The sequence below is a fragment of the Cryptomeria japonica genome, chromosome 4, assembly GCF_030272615.1.
Source record: "Cryptomeria japonica chromosome 4, Sugi_1.0, whole genome shotgun sequence".
NCBI classification, from domain to species: Eukaryota; Viridiplantae; Streptophyta; class Pinopsida; order Cupressales; family Cupressaceae; genus Cryptomeria; species Cryptomeria japonica.
In genome coordinates this window covers 517,093,931-517,107,752 of record NC_081408.1, presented here as the reverse complement: position 1 = coordinate 517,107,752, position 13,822 = coordinate 517,093,931, and the positions used below count along the sequence as shown (strand labels likewise).

General features: G+C 38.4%; 1 protein-coding gene across 1 annotated transcript in view; it reads right to left on the bottom strand.

The window, feature by feature from the left end:
* Positions 1–13,822, bottom strand: part of LOC131031224 (phosphoglycolate phosphatase 1A, chloroplastic) — a 204,249-nt gene that overhangs the window by 26,756 nt on the left and 163,671 nt on the right. Inside the window, exon 9 of the mRNA XM_059219922.1 lies at positions 6,830–6,929. Coding sequence (XP_059075905.1) covers positions 6,830–6,929 — 100 coding nt within the window. The remainder of the gene's footprint in view (positions 1–6,829; positions 6,930–13,822) is intronic.

Sequence of the window (13,822 nt, the reverse complement as noted above, 5' to 3'; positions counted from 1 at the left end):
AGTTAGCAGAAAATCATCTAAAAAGGTTGATAGGAGAATAGATAGTTGAAGACTTTGAGCTTTCTTTCTGTTTTCCCATCTCAAGGAAGTGACGGAGGTCTTTGTGCTTTCATGGAAACTTTGCTTCCCTTTATGTTCCAAAAACCCTACAAAAAAGTCTCATTTCTATATTTGTTGTTATTTATTTCCAATTGCTATTACTTTTTTGTGAAGAGAAAGGCATATAGTTTTTCTTGAAAGAAGAAGAAAGACTGTTGTCCCATCCATATTAGATTAGTTTAGTTTGTAAATAGGGGGAGCCTTCCCTTAATTAGGAGAGTTTTACTCACACACTGTGGTTGAAACCACAATTTTGTATATTTCACCAGGTGTACAAAATTTTCAACCAACAACCATCGATGATGGTGTTTGTCAACTTCCGTCCCATTATCTCCATTTCTACTACGACCAGCTTCCGACCGATACTCACGGTGAGTAGCATGGGGTCTGTGGCAGACGTGCCTGGTAGTCCTGTTGATGTCACGAGGTCTATGTTAGATGGTTTTGTTGCCATCTGACGGTGTTCTTGGGTGATGGTGTTATCATTGACTACATTTGTAAGCACCATTTTCAATTGTGGCATTGTCTGCAAAAGGTCAGATACCCGTACTGGTACGGTAGCTTGCAACATCTGTTTGATTATAGTTTTTTCGGACTTTGACTGAAGTGGGGTACCTGCAATGTTGTGTGAGGCCCTTCGTTCTTCCACCATCGCCCATTCAATATCGACCTTTGCTTCTCGGAGTCTTTCCTTCTCCATATGGAGATTGGGGTACACTACCTTTTTTCTCTGCAACCTTGTGATTGCCAGTACCTCCTCGTTCAACTCCTTCACGTCCAACATATTTACCCCTTTATGCTTTGGGCAGTTAGTGTCCTCGTGGTTCCCAGGGCCGCACCACTTGCACAACAAACTTTCGTTATTGTTCTCGCTCTGACACTCACGAGCGAAGTGGCCCCACTCATTACATTTGCGGCATTGGATCATGGATCGCCCTTTCTCATTGTACTGGATTTTAATTCTTGGTGTGTTGTTATTGGACCGGTTGTTCCCTCGCCAATTATTACGGTATCCTCCTGGTGAAGCATCAGAGTTTGTTGATTTAGGTGGTGTGGTTGGCGGAGTAGCTTGTTCCCCTTGGGTGAAGAGCACTTGTTTGCTCCGTGTTTTTAGATTGTATGGGCATTCCTTAATGGAATGTCCCAGCACCTGACAGATATCACAAAAAGACTTCCTTGGGCATGTTCCCTTGGTATGACCTTTTGCTTTGCAGTCGGTGCACCAGAGTTCTTTACCCTCTTTGCCATTCTCCTTATTGGCCTTCAACTCCCTCATCATCCGCATCATATCCCTATGGAGGGCCTGTATAGTCCTGGACTCACCATCACTATCTTCATCTGTACCATCATCGTCGCTCGCCCTCCTCTTCCCTTTTGATGTTTTGCTTTCACTCTCAATATTCATTGCTCTGTTGTAGGCCTCCTCATATGACGGTGGAGGGACCACCTTCATCTTTATTCTGAGGGATGGTATGAGTCCCTCCACAAACCATCTTTTTTTCAACCCATCGGTCGACTAATTTTCCATCTTGTTTAGCAACTCCTTAAGCCTACAGTTATAGGCTTGGACACTTTCACTTTTCCCTTGCTTAGTACTATAGATCTCGGCCACGATCTCATTATCATCCCTAAATAGCTTGAATTCCTCCTAGAAGGCCCTCTTCAAAACATTCCAACTTGTTTTGTGTTGGGCATCAAGGTCCGTATACCAATCAATCGCGATCCCTCGAAGAGTGGTTGGGAACGCTTTCAATTAGTAATCTTGGTCATCTTGGCCATTTGCTTCCCATATGGTTACACATGCTTTGCAGTGTTGTACGGGGTCCTCTGACGCGTCGCCCATGAATCTTGGAAGCTTCTGTCTCTCTGGATTGTTCTGTTTGTGTGCCATTGCTTTTACTTGGAAGGTACTCTGTCCCGCTTGGGAGGTGTTATGTCTCGCTTGGAAGGTACTGTATGTGTTCGACCAGATTGGGCCGTTTGGCTCCAGACGCGAGCTTTCTACGTGTCCCCCTCCATCCTTTGCACCTTGGTCACCCTCACTCCTATAGTCCCTCCTTCCTGGGGTTTTTGGCTCCGACCATCCTATTTTTGACTGCTCCTCGAGAGACAAATTCCCAATTCTATACAGATTATGTTCAAAAAGTTCGGCGACCTCACCCTAGAGGTGTCATACGACCTCTTCGTCACGGTTGGATTGCTCTCAGATTGACTTCCGGTTTCTTCACTCGATGTCGAGTGAGCGACTTGGTCGGCGAGATCTTCCTCTGCTATGTTTGGTAGTGGTAGGTTGCTGGCAACCTCTACCAACTAGTTTCACGTACACGGTTCTTGCCTCTCCCAACTATAGCTTCAACTCACACTCTGACTCTTGCTTTGCCTTTCCAGACTCTTTGGGCCTTCAGCAATCTCCCTCAGCCGACGTCTCCTCTCATTTTGTTCTCTGAGACGTAGGGTTCTCCATACCGATCCCTCGCCTACCTCTTCGTTGGTACCAGTACATCGTCGGTCTTTGTTGGGACATAGGGGCATTAATTGCCAGGGGTACGACGTCTGCTTGTATCCCTCTCTTCCTCTTCCCTACGACTTTGTTCTTCGTACTACTGCAGGATTTGCTGCCAACGATGTTCACGACTGATTTCTTCCCTCTGCTCTTGCCGTTCAATCAGGTTCCGTGCCAGCAGTCTAGGAAGCCTCCCAAGAAGATCAAATACGACAGAATTTACTGTGAGTTCCTCACGTACCGTGCCCTTAGGGACCGCTCTCTCCTGAGCTTCCCTCTACACGTATTGAGTGACGGAAACGTCCCACAACTCCACCAAATCCTCCATCAGTTGATCCTCCCATGCTTCCGCCTGCGTGACCTCTTCGTGTGTATCACCTTCAATGACTATCAACTGTTGTTCAAATGGTCGACCCATTAGTGGTTACTACCTACCGCCATATTGATCTCTGGAATTCAAATCAGCAACGACGCCAAAATGTTTGGTCCCTTAAGTGTCGGTTTAATTCACATAGTACAGAAAGTAATACATAGACGATTATTCATAAAGTGCTTAATAGAAGATCATAGAATCACATAGGCAGAAAGATATGTCCTTTATTGCATTTCAGAAAATTCAGTACATGATCATTACTACTGCCAGGGTTCCCTTACATGGCAATATATACTACTTAGCGGTTGGTTGAGGTACCAACTGTCATAACTAACACGGGAACCCACATGATCGACTTATTACAAAAGTATTATTAAAACATAACTAAGAGTATTATTCTTGTTTGCCACCTAACACCAAGTGCAATGAACCAAACTCAACAAGTGGAAGGTATTAAATGGCTCCTATTTTCTCATTAGTTATCCAAAGTGTTGTAATTTTCTCATTGGGTAGAAGGAGTTTTTTTTAATTAACCCTAATTAACGTTTTATCTGTTAATCTTGGCCATTGATCTTAAATCAATCTAGGTCGTTGTTTTGTAATGGGGTGCCTATATAAACCCTCCTCTCATTTGTAAAGAGAGATTTCTGAGAAATTGTTGTAGTGATACTTCTTAAGTGCTAAGACAATTCATTGTTCAATTGTTGCTAAATTTTTGTCCACTTTTACAAGTTAGCATGGTTTCTTGGCTCTCAATAGAATAGATTTCATTTTCAAGTTGATAGATTGAATGAAAGATTTGATAGAATTGCTTAATGTGGAATGGATGTGTTCATACTTTTGATAATTGGATGATTTTCAATTATCGTGCAAAGTTAGCCTGAACCAATAAATAAAAACTTAACTTCAATTTCTATATTCATTGTTCAAAATGTTGGTGAATATCCGTGATATGAAAATATTTTGAATTCCTTAGAAGATAGCATTGTTCTTGCATAGTTGAATTTGGTGAAACAAGAATTGGTTTTGGATTCCACTTTTGCAATTTATGTCTCCGGAGTTCATAGGATTAGATTATGCTTACAACTATCTTTCTAAACCGTCACCCTCTTTTTCCCTTTTTTTCCAAGTCTTGGTAGAAGTAGGATTGAAAAGGAACTCATTGCAAAATCCAAAAAAAGAAAAAAGTTAGAAGTGTCAGCAATCAGCAAAATCCTTTGATTGATTCACTCCTTGAACAATTGTGTAAGTCCTCCTTGAGATTACCAACATATCACAACGAACCAATTGAGACTATCCACATGAATCTGGAACCTTGGAGTTGTCTTTGTGATCACAGAGTCCGTTTGTTTAACACATAGAAGATTTTGATCAAGAGAGAATAGGATATCTTTGGGTATTTTATTCTGAATTGTGCGTGCATAAAAACACACCAAGAAGTTCTTATTCAACTTTTCACCTATACCTTTCACCACACAATACATGTGGGATTAAAAAAAAACACATTGACTTGCCAAGTGGAAAATCGCTATGAATTGGGACAATCAAATTTAACTTTATTTTTACCTCATTTCATCCACAAAATGCAATGGTGGAAAATCGCACCTCATTTGGACTGATTTGTCATTAAAATCGTATTCACTTTACCCTTAAAAGTTCATTTGATCATGCAAGGGGAAAATCGATGTCCATCAAGACATTAGAATTCATCATTAATTCACTTCTCTTCACATATTTTCCTCAAGTGGAAATTCGTGTTGCATCCGGATTGATTATCCTTGAAAAATTCTCACAAAGCTTAGTCAAATATCTCCTGGTGGAAAATCGATGTCCATCAGGACATAAAATTAATCAAATCATTGCATTTTGACCCCAAGTGGAGAATCGACCTCCATCAGGACGCATTGTTCACGTTATTTTTCTTATCGTTTAACCATTTTCCCCTCAAGTGGAAAATCGAACCTCATCAGGACATTCAAATTTCACTTCACCTTGGTCATTTTACCATCAACTGGAAAAACGTGGGTCATTGGGACTCACTTTCCTTATGCATGTTTACTCTTGTAAACCTGGTGGAAAAACGACCTCCATCATAACTCACTTCATCCTCAACATAAATTTGGTACCTTTATGCTCAAAATGGAGTGGAAAATCATGTTCCATCGAGACTTTATCTTTTATGACTTAACTGCTTGGTGGAAAAATGTTTTCTATCGGGACTTTGTTGATTTTCGCACTTTAAAGGTCCATACTTACCCATTTTCATCAATTTGTGTAGTGGAAATTCTATTTCCATCAGGACTTTTAACTTTTTCCAAAATTTGGAGGGTCGAAAATAGAAGTCCATTGGGAATTTGTGCAGTTTTGACTTATTTCACCTCCTAGGAGTGGAAAAATGACTCCTATAGGGACTTTTAACACTTTAGCACAAAATTCACACCCATTTGCAACATTTTTTTCATTTTTCACTCTCATTTTAGGGCAAGTTGCAACTTCAACACTTGGAAAAATAAACTGGAACTTAGGATCACTTTAACATTTTAACATCTTTTCAACGTTTTGATCCTAATGACTTCAAAACTTAGAGATTTAACATTATTTGCATCATGAAGAGCCGAAAGCATGACCATACCCAAGGACAAGACTTGGTCATTCAAAGCTCAAAATTGTCCCTTGACTGCCAAAACCTTAAACAAACAAAACCAAAAGCAGGAAAGAGAGGGTCCCTGTTTGCAATGAGGCGATGTATGAAAAGGTCACAACAGGTTGCTACAAAGTCAAAAGGCAAATGAATGTATTGTGCTAAATCTTGAAAGAACCTATCATAAGCACTCCTCAAGTTTTTTTTTATAGTATTTATACACCTAGCACCATAAGAGCCTCAAATTTCAAAAGTATCCCATTCCATAAGGGATCCAGTCCAAACTCAACTGAAATGGAGTAAAAAAATGTACTAGTACCATAAAGAAGATGCAACCATGCTTCCTTTCTTTCTAGGAAAGAATCCTTCTCGGTCTTGAAAGAGTCTTGGTAATCATTGAAACCTCCTCCTTGTTTCAGTCTTACTATTTGTTGTTCTTTTTTTCTTGGTGCTCTTCTTTTGTTCAAACTGTCATGTTCTCTTACTATTCTCAGTACTACCAGATGTAAAAAGAGAGAGATTTTTAAAAAGTTGATTTTTTAATCTACACCAACCACTTTCAACCTCTACTTGGTTCACAAAAAGTGCTGGTTTTTGTAATATGGCTCACATTACAAAAACCAGCACTTTATGTGAGCCAAGTAGAGGTTGAAAATGGTTGGTGTATATTACAAAATTAGCTTTTTTCAATTGTCTTTTGACATCCACTAGTAGTGAGCATAGTAAGAGAGCGTGGCAGTTTGAATAAAATAAGACCATTGTAAAAAAAACGGCATGTAGTAAGAGTCTGTAAGACTGAAAAAAGGAGGACATTTCATTATAAAAATAACACCTAGCATTATTTTAAAGGATTTAAGATTCTGTAAATCTTTTGCTTATGTAATGACTCTTTTATCCACCTTACACCTACCATGTATTTAAAGGACGAGATTTTCTAAAAATTTCCTTTATGTAATATAATTCTCTTTAATAAAAAAAAAACGCCTGCCGTGTAATTGTAAAACCTGTTTAATAATTCATCATATTTTGCATCATAGACAAAACTGATCAAGCTAGTGTAGAATGGAAAATAATGCAAAATAAATCATTTTTTAATAATGAATCATATTATGTATCAGCAGGAATAAACCTTTTACAAGGGGTAAGGAAAATAACCAAGATTGAACATAAGATAATAAGAAAACAATTGCCAAAAAGAGGTAAGGGTACACACTTTTTTGAAAGGTAATCCATCATAAACGTTGAAGGTTTCCCAACAACAATAGGCTCCCTTTGTGTTGATCCTCTCAATGCACCAACCATGGATCCACCGCCTATACTTTTACATTAACCAATACTTAATCATTAATCTATTGTTATCTACTTATATGTATGTTAGTGTGTTTATGTATGAATATGTGCATATAGCTGTATGCCAATGTTTTCAGCAATGGAAGTGAGATAGGAATGCATGACAAAGGTGCATGTATGTGATTCAATAGTGAAGTTTGCTTTTCCACTACTTTATATAACCACAGAAAATATATTGCATTGCATAGAAGATATTCATTAGTGTGAGTTCATGTGTCTGACTTTATTATTGTGTAGTGCTTCTTAAACTCATGAAGATGTCAGAATGCTGATATGGAAGAGATGACTAAATTTATTAAAAACAAACATATTATTGTATTGATGCAACTGGAACTCTCTATTGTGTTATAGCTCCTTTTCCATTTAAATTTATTTCTGTACTACTAATATATCAGTTATCCAGAAAGGATCTTGATGAACTAAGGAACAAGAACAGAAGTTTTTTCCAAAATTTGAAAATGTTCAAGTATTTATTGTCTTGTGACAGATGAATTTGCCACCTAGTCGAAGTCATGAAAATGATGAGCTGAACCAGCGAATTCATAATTAAGTTGGACTAGTGATTAATGTTTGCCCTGACAACTGCACGAAGCAGTGAAATGCCATAGCGCAAGCAGCAGTTGGAGAGTTTGAATAGACATGACTTTTGATGCTTCATTTCTAGTCTTTGAGGCTTCTGCTCAATGAGAGGACCATGCCAGAACTAGAAAAAGAGAAGTGAGGAGTATATCGAAGCTTCTTGAAAATTTTGGGGAAGTGCAAAGCATCTTTTTTTAGCACCAAAACATAGTTTCAGTTCCCAGTGAACCAAATGAAGGGTTGAAACAGTAATTGAAGTTGTTATTCTTCCTTGGTATTGTTTATGTGTAATACAAATCAGTGAAAGTGCTATTGGCACCTACCAAGATGGGCTCCTCAAAATTGGGGAATTTTCCAAAGAGAAAAATGGTAATTTCAAGTAAGTGATTTTGTTTTGCAATGATTTCCAGCTTGCATGAGCATAATTAAGGTTCCAAATATTGAACACTTCTCATACAGAGAATACCAATAATTTGGTAATTTACTAATATGTAATTCAAAAAGCATAATTTTGTAGGCAATTACAGATCAAATAGTCTAATTTATAGCTTATATTCTGTGTATCACAAGGATGCATCCCCAGCCTTCAATCCCCCATCCCTGTCCCCTATGGTGTTTCAAGTATAGTGGGACAGCAAGGGATGTCCTCGGCCATCTTCAAAAATCTTGAAATGTCTGAAAAATTTGGAAATGTTTTGTAGGGACAGGAAACACCACAGGCACATTTTGCCATCCCTAAGGTGGCCAAGAACATCTGAGATGTCCTTGACCATTTTGCGGACAGCCAAATGTCTCTATTGGCAAGGCAACTTTTGCTAATGTTTTTTTCTATTCCCTTTTGTCATTAAGAATTTTTTTAAAAAAAAATTCCTGCATGAATCTGAAGAACTTACATAGCCATTATTTGTTATATTCCTCGGTTGTGCTTCTAGACAAACAACACTGCACACTATTGCTTGCATAAACTCAATGGAGAAATGGGCATTGCTGCCTTTAAGAGCATTGTAAAATTAAGCACACAAAATCCTGGACAAGGATGATCAAAAAATTGTGTGAAGATTCTTGGGAGCTAAAAATCACCTACCTCATTAGTGTTGGCATGGCCGCCCTCATCATTCATTGTTGAAATCATAGTTCACGAACACAAGAAATAGTTGACAACATTGTTTTCCTCATTTTTGTTTTCAAAAAATGATGGACCATTACATAAAAATTTTGTCAAAAAATGAAAATTTTACTCTATGGCATGCTTCCCGAGGCATAATTTCGCCTTACCCTTGGATTGGACTAATCCTCAGTCCATCCACAAACCACGTTTCAAATTTCATCGCATTTTGGTTTTGTTTGCTATGTTTTTCCTTCAATTTCGGGTTTTTTCTCCCTGACTGCAAGTGGGAAATTTTCCTTAAGTTGCAAGTTTTAATGTTTTCCTTTGATTTAGTCTTTGTAGGGAAATTTTAAGTTAATTACAAGTGCACTTGATGAAATTAGAACTTGTAACTTACTTTTTATTTCCCCCTTGATGCTTTTTGGCTTTTTAAGTCATATTAGGAACTTTTTGGATAAGTTACAAGTTAATTTTAAATTATAAATTTAAAAGTCACTTGTAATTCTTTTATAAAGTTCCTATTTAAGTGATTTTACTTGTAATAGGGATTTTATTCCCCTATTACATATTTTATTTTCAAGTCACTTGTAAAGGGAATTTTATTTCCCCATTACAAGTTCTTTTTACAAGTTATTAAAACTTGTTAAGGGGATTTTATTTTCCCCTTACAAGTTATTGTGACTAGTAAATCTCTCTCAAAACCCGATTTTGCCTTGTGCATGAACAAGTGAACATTTTAAACTTGTAAATGAGTTTCTAAAACCCGATTTCACATGTTATTGGCAAAATTTGAACTTGTTGTTCTCCCTTAAGAACCCGACCAGCTTTTGGGAGCAAATTTGTTGAAAGTTTCAATCGATTTTTGTGGAGATTTTCTAGGAGGAAGAAGGCGTTTTGAATTCTTAGCTATTTTCATGCATCTTGAAACTCTTTCCATGCCATTTGGTGGATTTATTTGCTGGTTTTAAGGCATTATAATAGCAACACGTGTTCTTCAAATGCCACGATTTGCTCCTCCAAAATGCCATGAATCTTTCATCTCCTAAGTCGTTTTGCCCTCTCTTGCCTAGGCATTGGGGTTTGATGATGTTTTGACCTCTTCTTATGCCATTTTGTTAGGCGTTTTTGCTGCATAAGACGTTTTTGAAAAACGTGGCTAGGGTTTTGGGAGTTCGATTTGTTGCTTATTTAAAGGTTTTGCCTCTTCATCACAAGGATTGTTGCATTTCCTTGGACGAGCATTTGGATTGAAACAAGGTATGATTTATTTTCATTTTGTTTTTATTTCTTGTCTTGTTGTTTTTATTTCCTTGCTTAATCATGTTTATTTTGATAGTTCTTGCCTAAAACGGTTTTGTGAAAGAGATTTTCCCCTTTGCAAAGCAATTTGTAAATTGCATTGATCTTCCCCATTTTCCCTCTTTACTTGCATTTGGGATTTTAAATCCCGATTGCAAGTAAGATGAAAATAATTGATCTACCCCTTTGGCTGGAAAATTTTAACCATCTTTTGATGAAATTCCAAATTTCTAAGTTGGAAAATACCCATTCTTTCAAAATCGGGTTTTTAAAACCGGATTACAAGTTGAAAGGTTCTTCCCATTTTGTTAAAAGTGATCTTCCCAAAATCCTTCCATTTTCATTCATACTCATTGCCTTTATCCTTACATACCATTCACGGCATTTCCCACATGTCAAAATCTCATTTTTCACCCATTTCTCCATTTTCCTTTTTACAAGTATACTTGCATTCGGGTTTCAAAAATCCGATTGCATGTTTGTCGTTCCCTACTTGTATACTTGTAAAACGTTCCCCAAGATCCAAAATTGGTCAAAGTCAAGTTTCAAACATTCCCATTTATTTCCCATCTTTCTCTCACAAAGTTGTGAAGTGCAAGGGTTGGAGTTCTTCCCATTTGAAGAAGAAAAAATGTTAGTTGCAACTGATCTTGATGTTTCTTTAACACTTTTAAGTCTTCATCGCAACATACTGTTGTGACATATTCACACATCGCCCCATTGCAAATGGGGACCCCTACTTTTTTTTTGCTTTCTGGGGTTTGCTTTCTAGGTGTTTAGGGTTTGTTTGTTAGCCTTTGCATTTTGAGTGTCGCCAGGGGATCAATAGGATGGTAGGCTTTTCTTGAGCCAGGGGAGTCAGCAGCTGCTCAAGGTTAGGGTTTCTTTGAGAGTCTTCCTTAGGGCCTGGTTTTGCTCTTGTTGCTAATTGTGTCTTGCTTTGTGAGTGGGTATCATTCTTGAAGGTCCGAGCTAGGTCAAGTTGGTGAGTGATGAAGTTTGGAATGTCATCCTGATCTTCAAATGCCCTGAAATTTGGCTAAGTCTGGAATGTCCTGATCCTGAAATTTGACTAAGTCAGGAAAACTGAAGAATCCTCCAAAAATTAGATTTTGCAATATAACTCCTGGAGGTCCGAAACCACTCTCAAACATCCTGGAAGTATATATGGAATATAACTTAAAGTATAAGCTCTTATACTTAAATGTTATATTCCATAAAATGATCCTGACGGAGAGACCAAAATGTCAAATTTCGCTCCTGACCCTTCGAAAGGGTCCAGAGTGAAATTCTCCATAAGACATTCTACTTTGACCAAAACCTAGAACTAACGCATTCCCAGGCTGAAGGTAAAAACGCTTGTTTGAATGAAGAAATGTGAAAATGAAGTCAAGATCTTGGCCAAGATTAGGAATTTCGCTCCTGACCCTTCCAAAGGGTCCAGAGCGAAAATCTTTATAACTCTTGTTTTCCTCCTTATTTAGGCGTTGGCTTGATGGGAGATGAATGGGTATGTTTTTGCCTTGAGAGGGAGTTTGATTGATTTTGAAGAACAAGATTTTGGCCTAAAGGAGAATTTCGCTCCTGACCCTTCCAAAGGGTCCAGAGCGAAATTCATCATAAACTTCATTTGCTACCTTGTTTGACCTTGAAACCTTCTTCCTCAGGTGAAAAATGATCTAAGTTTGCTTCTTGAAGTGGTTCGAAGTTTGAAAAGTGAGTAATCTAGCCTAGAATGAGATTTTCGCTCCTGACCCTTCCAAAGGGTCCAGAGCAAAAATCTTCTTAAAGCTCATTTTGTCCTAAGTTTGACTAATTTTGATTTGCAGGGTATCTTGGAAGGAAGGATGGACATTCTTGTTGCCTTTGAAGTGTTTGAAAGCGTTGAGAAATGAAGGATTTTGGACCAAAAGGGAAATTTCGCTCTTGACCCTTCCAAAGGGTCCAGAGTGAAATTCCTAAAAGCCCTTATTTTTGCAATGAAGAAGATCAAGTTTTGATTTGTTATGACGTGGATGGAAGAGAAATAACTTGTCTTTGCCTCTTGAGGTCGTTTTGAAAGGGAGAAATGAAGAATCTAGCCCAAGTTAAGATTTTCGCTCCTGACCCTTCCAAAGGGTTCAGAGCGAAAATCTCTCTAAGAGGCATTTCTTTCCTTGTTTAGCCAAATCTTGATGACCAAGACATGATGAGAAGAAGAATGAGCATGATTTAGCCTTTGAGAATGTTTGGAAGTTATGAAAATGAAGGATTCTAGCCAAGAAAGTGAATTTCGCTCCTGACCCTTCCAAAGGGTCCAAGGCGAAATTCCTTATTAGCCTACTTTTCTGACCTTTCTTGGACATGAAACCTTGTTCCTAGGGCAATGAAAGATGAAATCCTACCTTGCAAAGAAGTTTCAAGTTGAAAAAATAATGATTTTTGGTCAAGAATGAAAATTTTGCTCCTGACCCTTCCAAAGGGTCCAGAGCGAATTTTCTCAAAACCTCTTTTTGCTATCAAGTTTTGCTAGATCAAGTGTGGGATAAGGTAAAATCAAGAGGAAGTTGCCCCTAAGAGTGACTGAGTCGCTAGAAACCATGAAAGATGAAGGAATTGAGCCTAAAAGTGATTTTCGCTCCTGACCCTTCCAAAGGGTCCAAAGCGAAAATCTTTAAAATCATCTTTTCTTCAAAATTTTGAACAAAGCCAAGCTTGGACAAGCATGAGAGAGATCATTTGGATTGCTTTGGAGTGGATTTTGGTCACCAAGAATGCAAATTTTGAAGCCAAACGAGATTTTCGCTCCTGACCCTTCCAAAGGGTCCAGAGCAAAATTCTTAAGATCACCCTTTTTCCTTGCAAATCAAGTCAAGATTTTGGTTTTTATACCCTGGAGAGGAGTGAGGCAAGATGTTCTAAGTCTTGGAGGTAATTTGAAGTTGAAAGGATGGCAAAATAGCCCTAAAACAAGATTTTCGCTCCTGACCCTTCCAAAGGGTCCAGAGCGAAAATCCTAAAATCTACCTATTCCTTTCAAATTTATGCTAAGCTATGCCTAGACCAAGGTGAAAGATGCCCTTAAGATTGCCCTTGAGTTGATTGTTGTCTCCAGGAATGATGATTTTAGGCCAGAGGAGGAAATTCGCTCCTGACCCTTCCAAAGGGTCCAAGGTGAAAATCCTTCAATCACCTATTTTGCCTTGCAAAATCAAGTTAAACTTGGGTTGGACGTGAGAGGAGAAGTATTTTCTAGCCTTTCGAGGTGAATGCAACTTGAAATGATGGACGAATAAGCCTAAATTAAGAAATTCGCTCCTGACCCTTCCAAAGGGTCCAAAGCGAATTTTCTCTAAATCACCTTTTTTCCCAATTTTGTGCCAAGCCAAGTGCTGACTAGGGCGAGTTTTGATGGAGAGGTCCTCAAGAATGACTTTGACTTAGCAATGATTATCAAACTTGAAGGAATTGAGCCAAAAAGTGATTTTCGCTCCTGACCCTTCCAAAGGGTCCAGAGCGAAAATCCTAAAACCACCTATTTTCCTTGCAAGTCTAGTCAAACGTTAGGTTTTCATGGCTTGGATGGGTGTGAGGAGACATGTTCTTGCCTTTCGAAGTTAGTTGGTGTTGAAAATGATGGAAATTAGCCCAAACCAACGATTTCGCTCCTGACCCTTCTAAAGGGCCCAGAGCGAAAATTCTAAGATCACCTACTTTCTTTGCAAGACAAGTTAAAATTTTGATTTCTATAGCCTAGACAGGAGTGAGGCAATGTGTCCTTAGTCTTGGAGGTGAATTGAAGTTGAAAGGATGGAGGAACATGCTCAAAACTTGAAAATCGCTCCTGACCCTTCGAAAGGGTCCAGAGCGAAAAACACTAAAACCATCTTT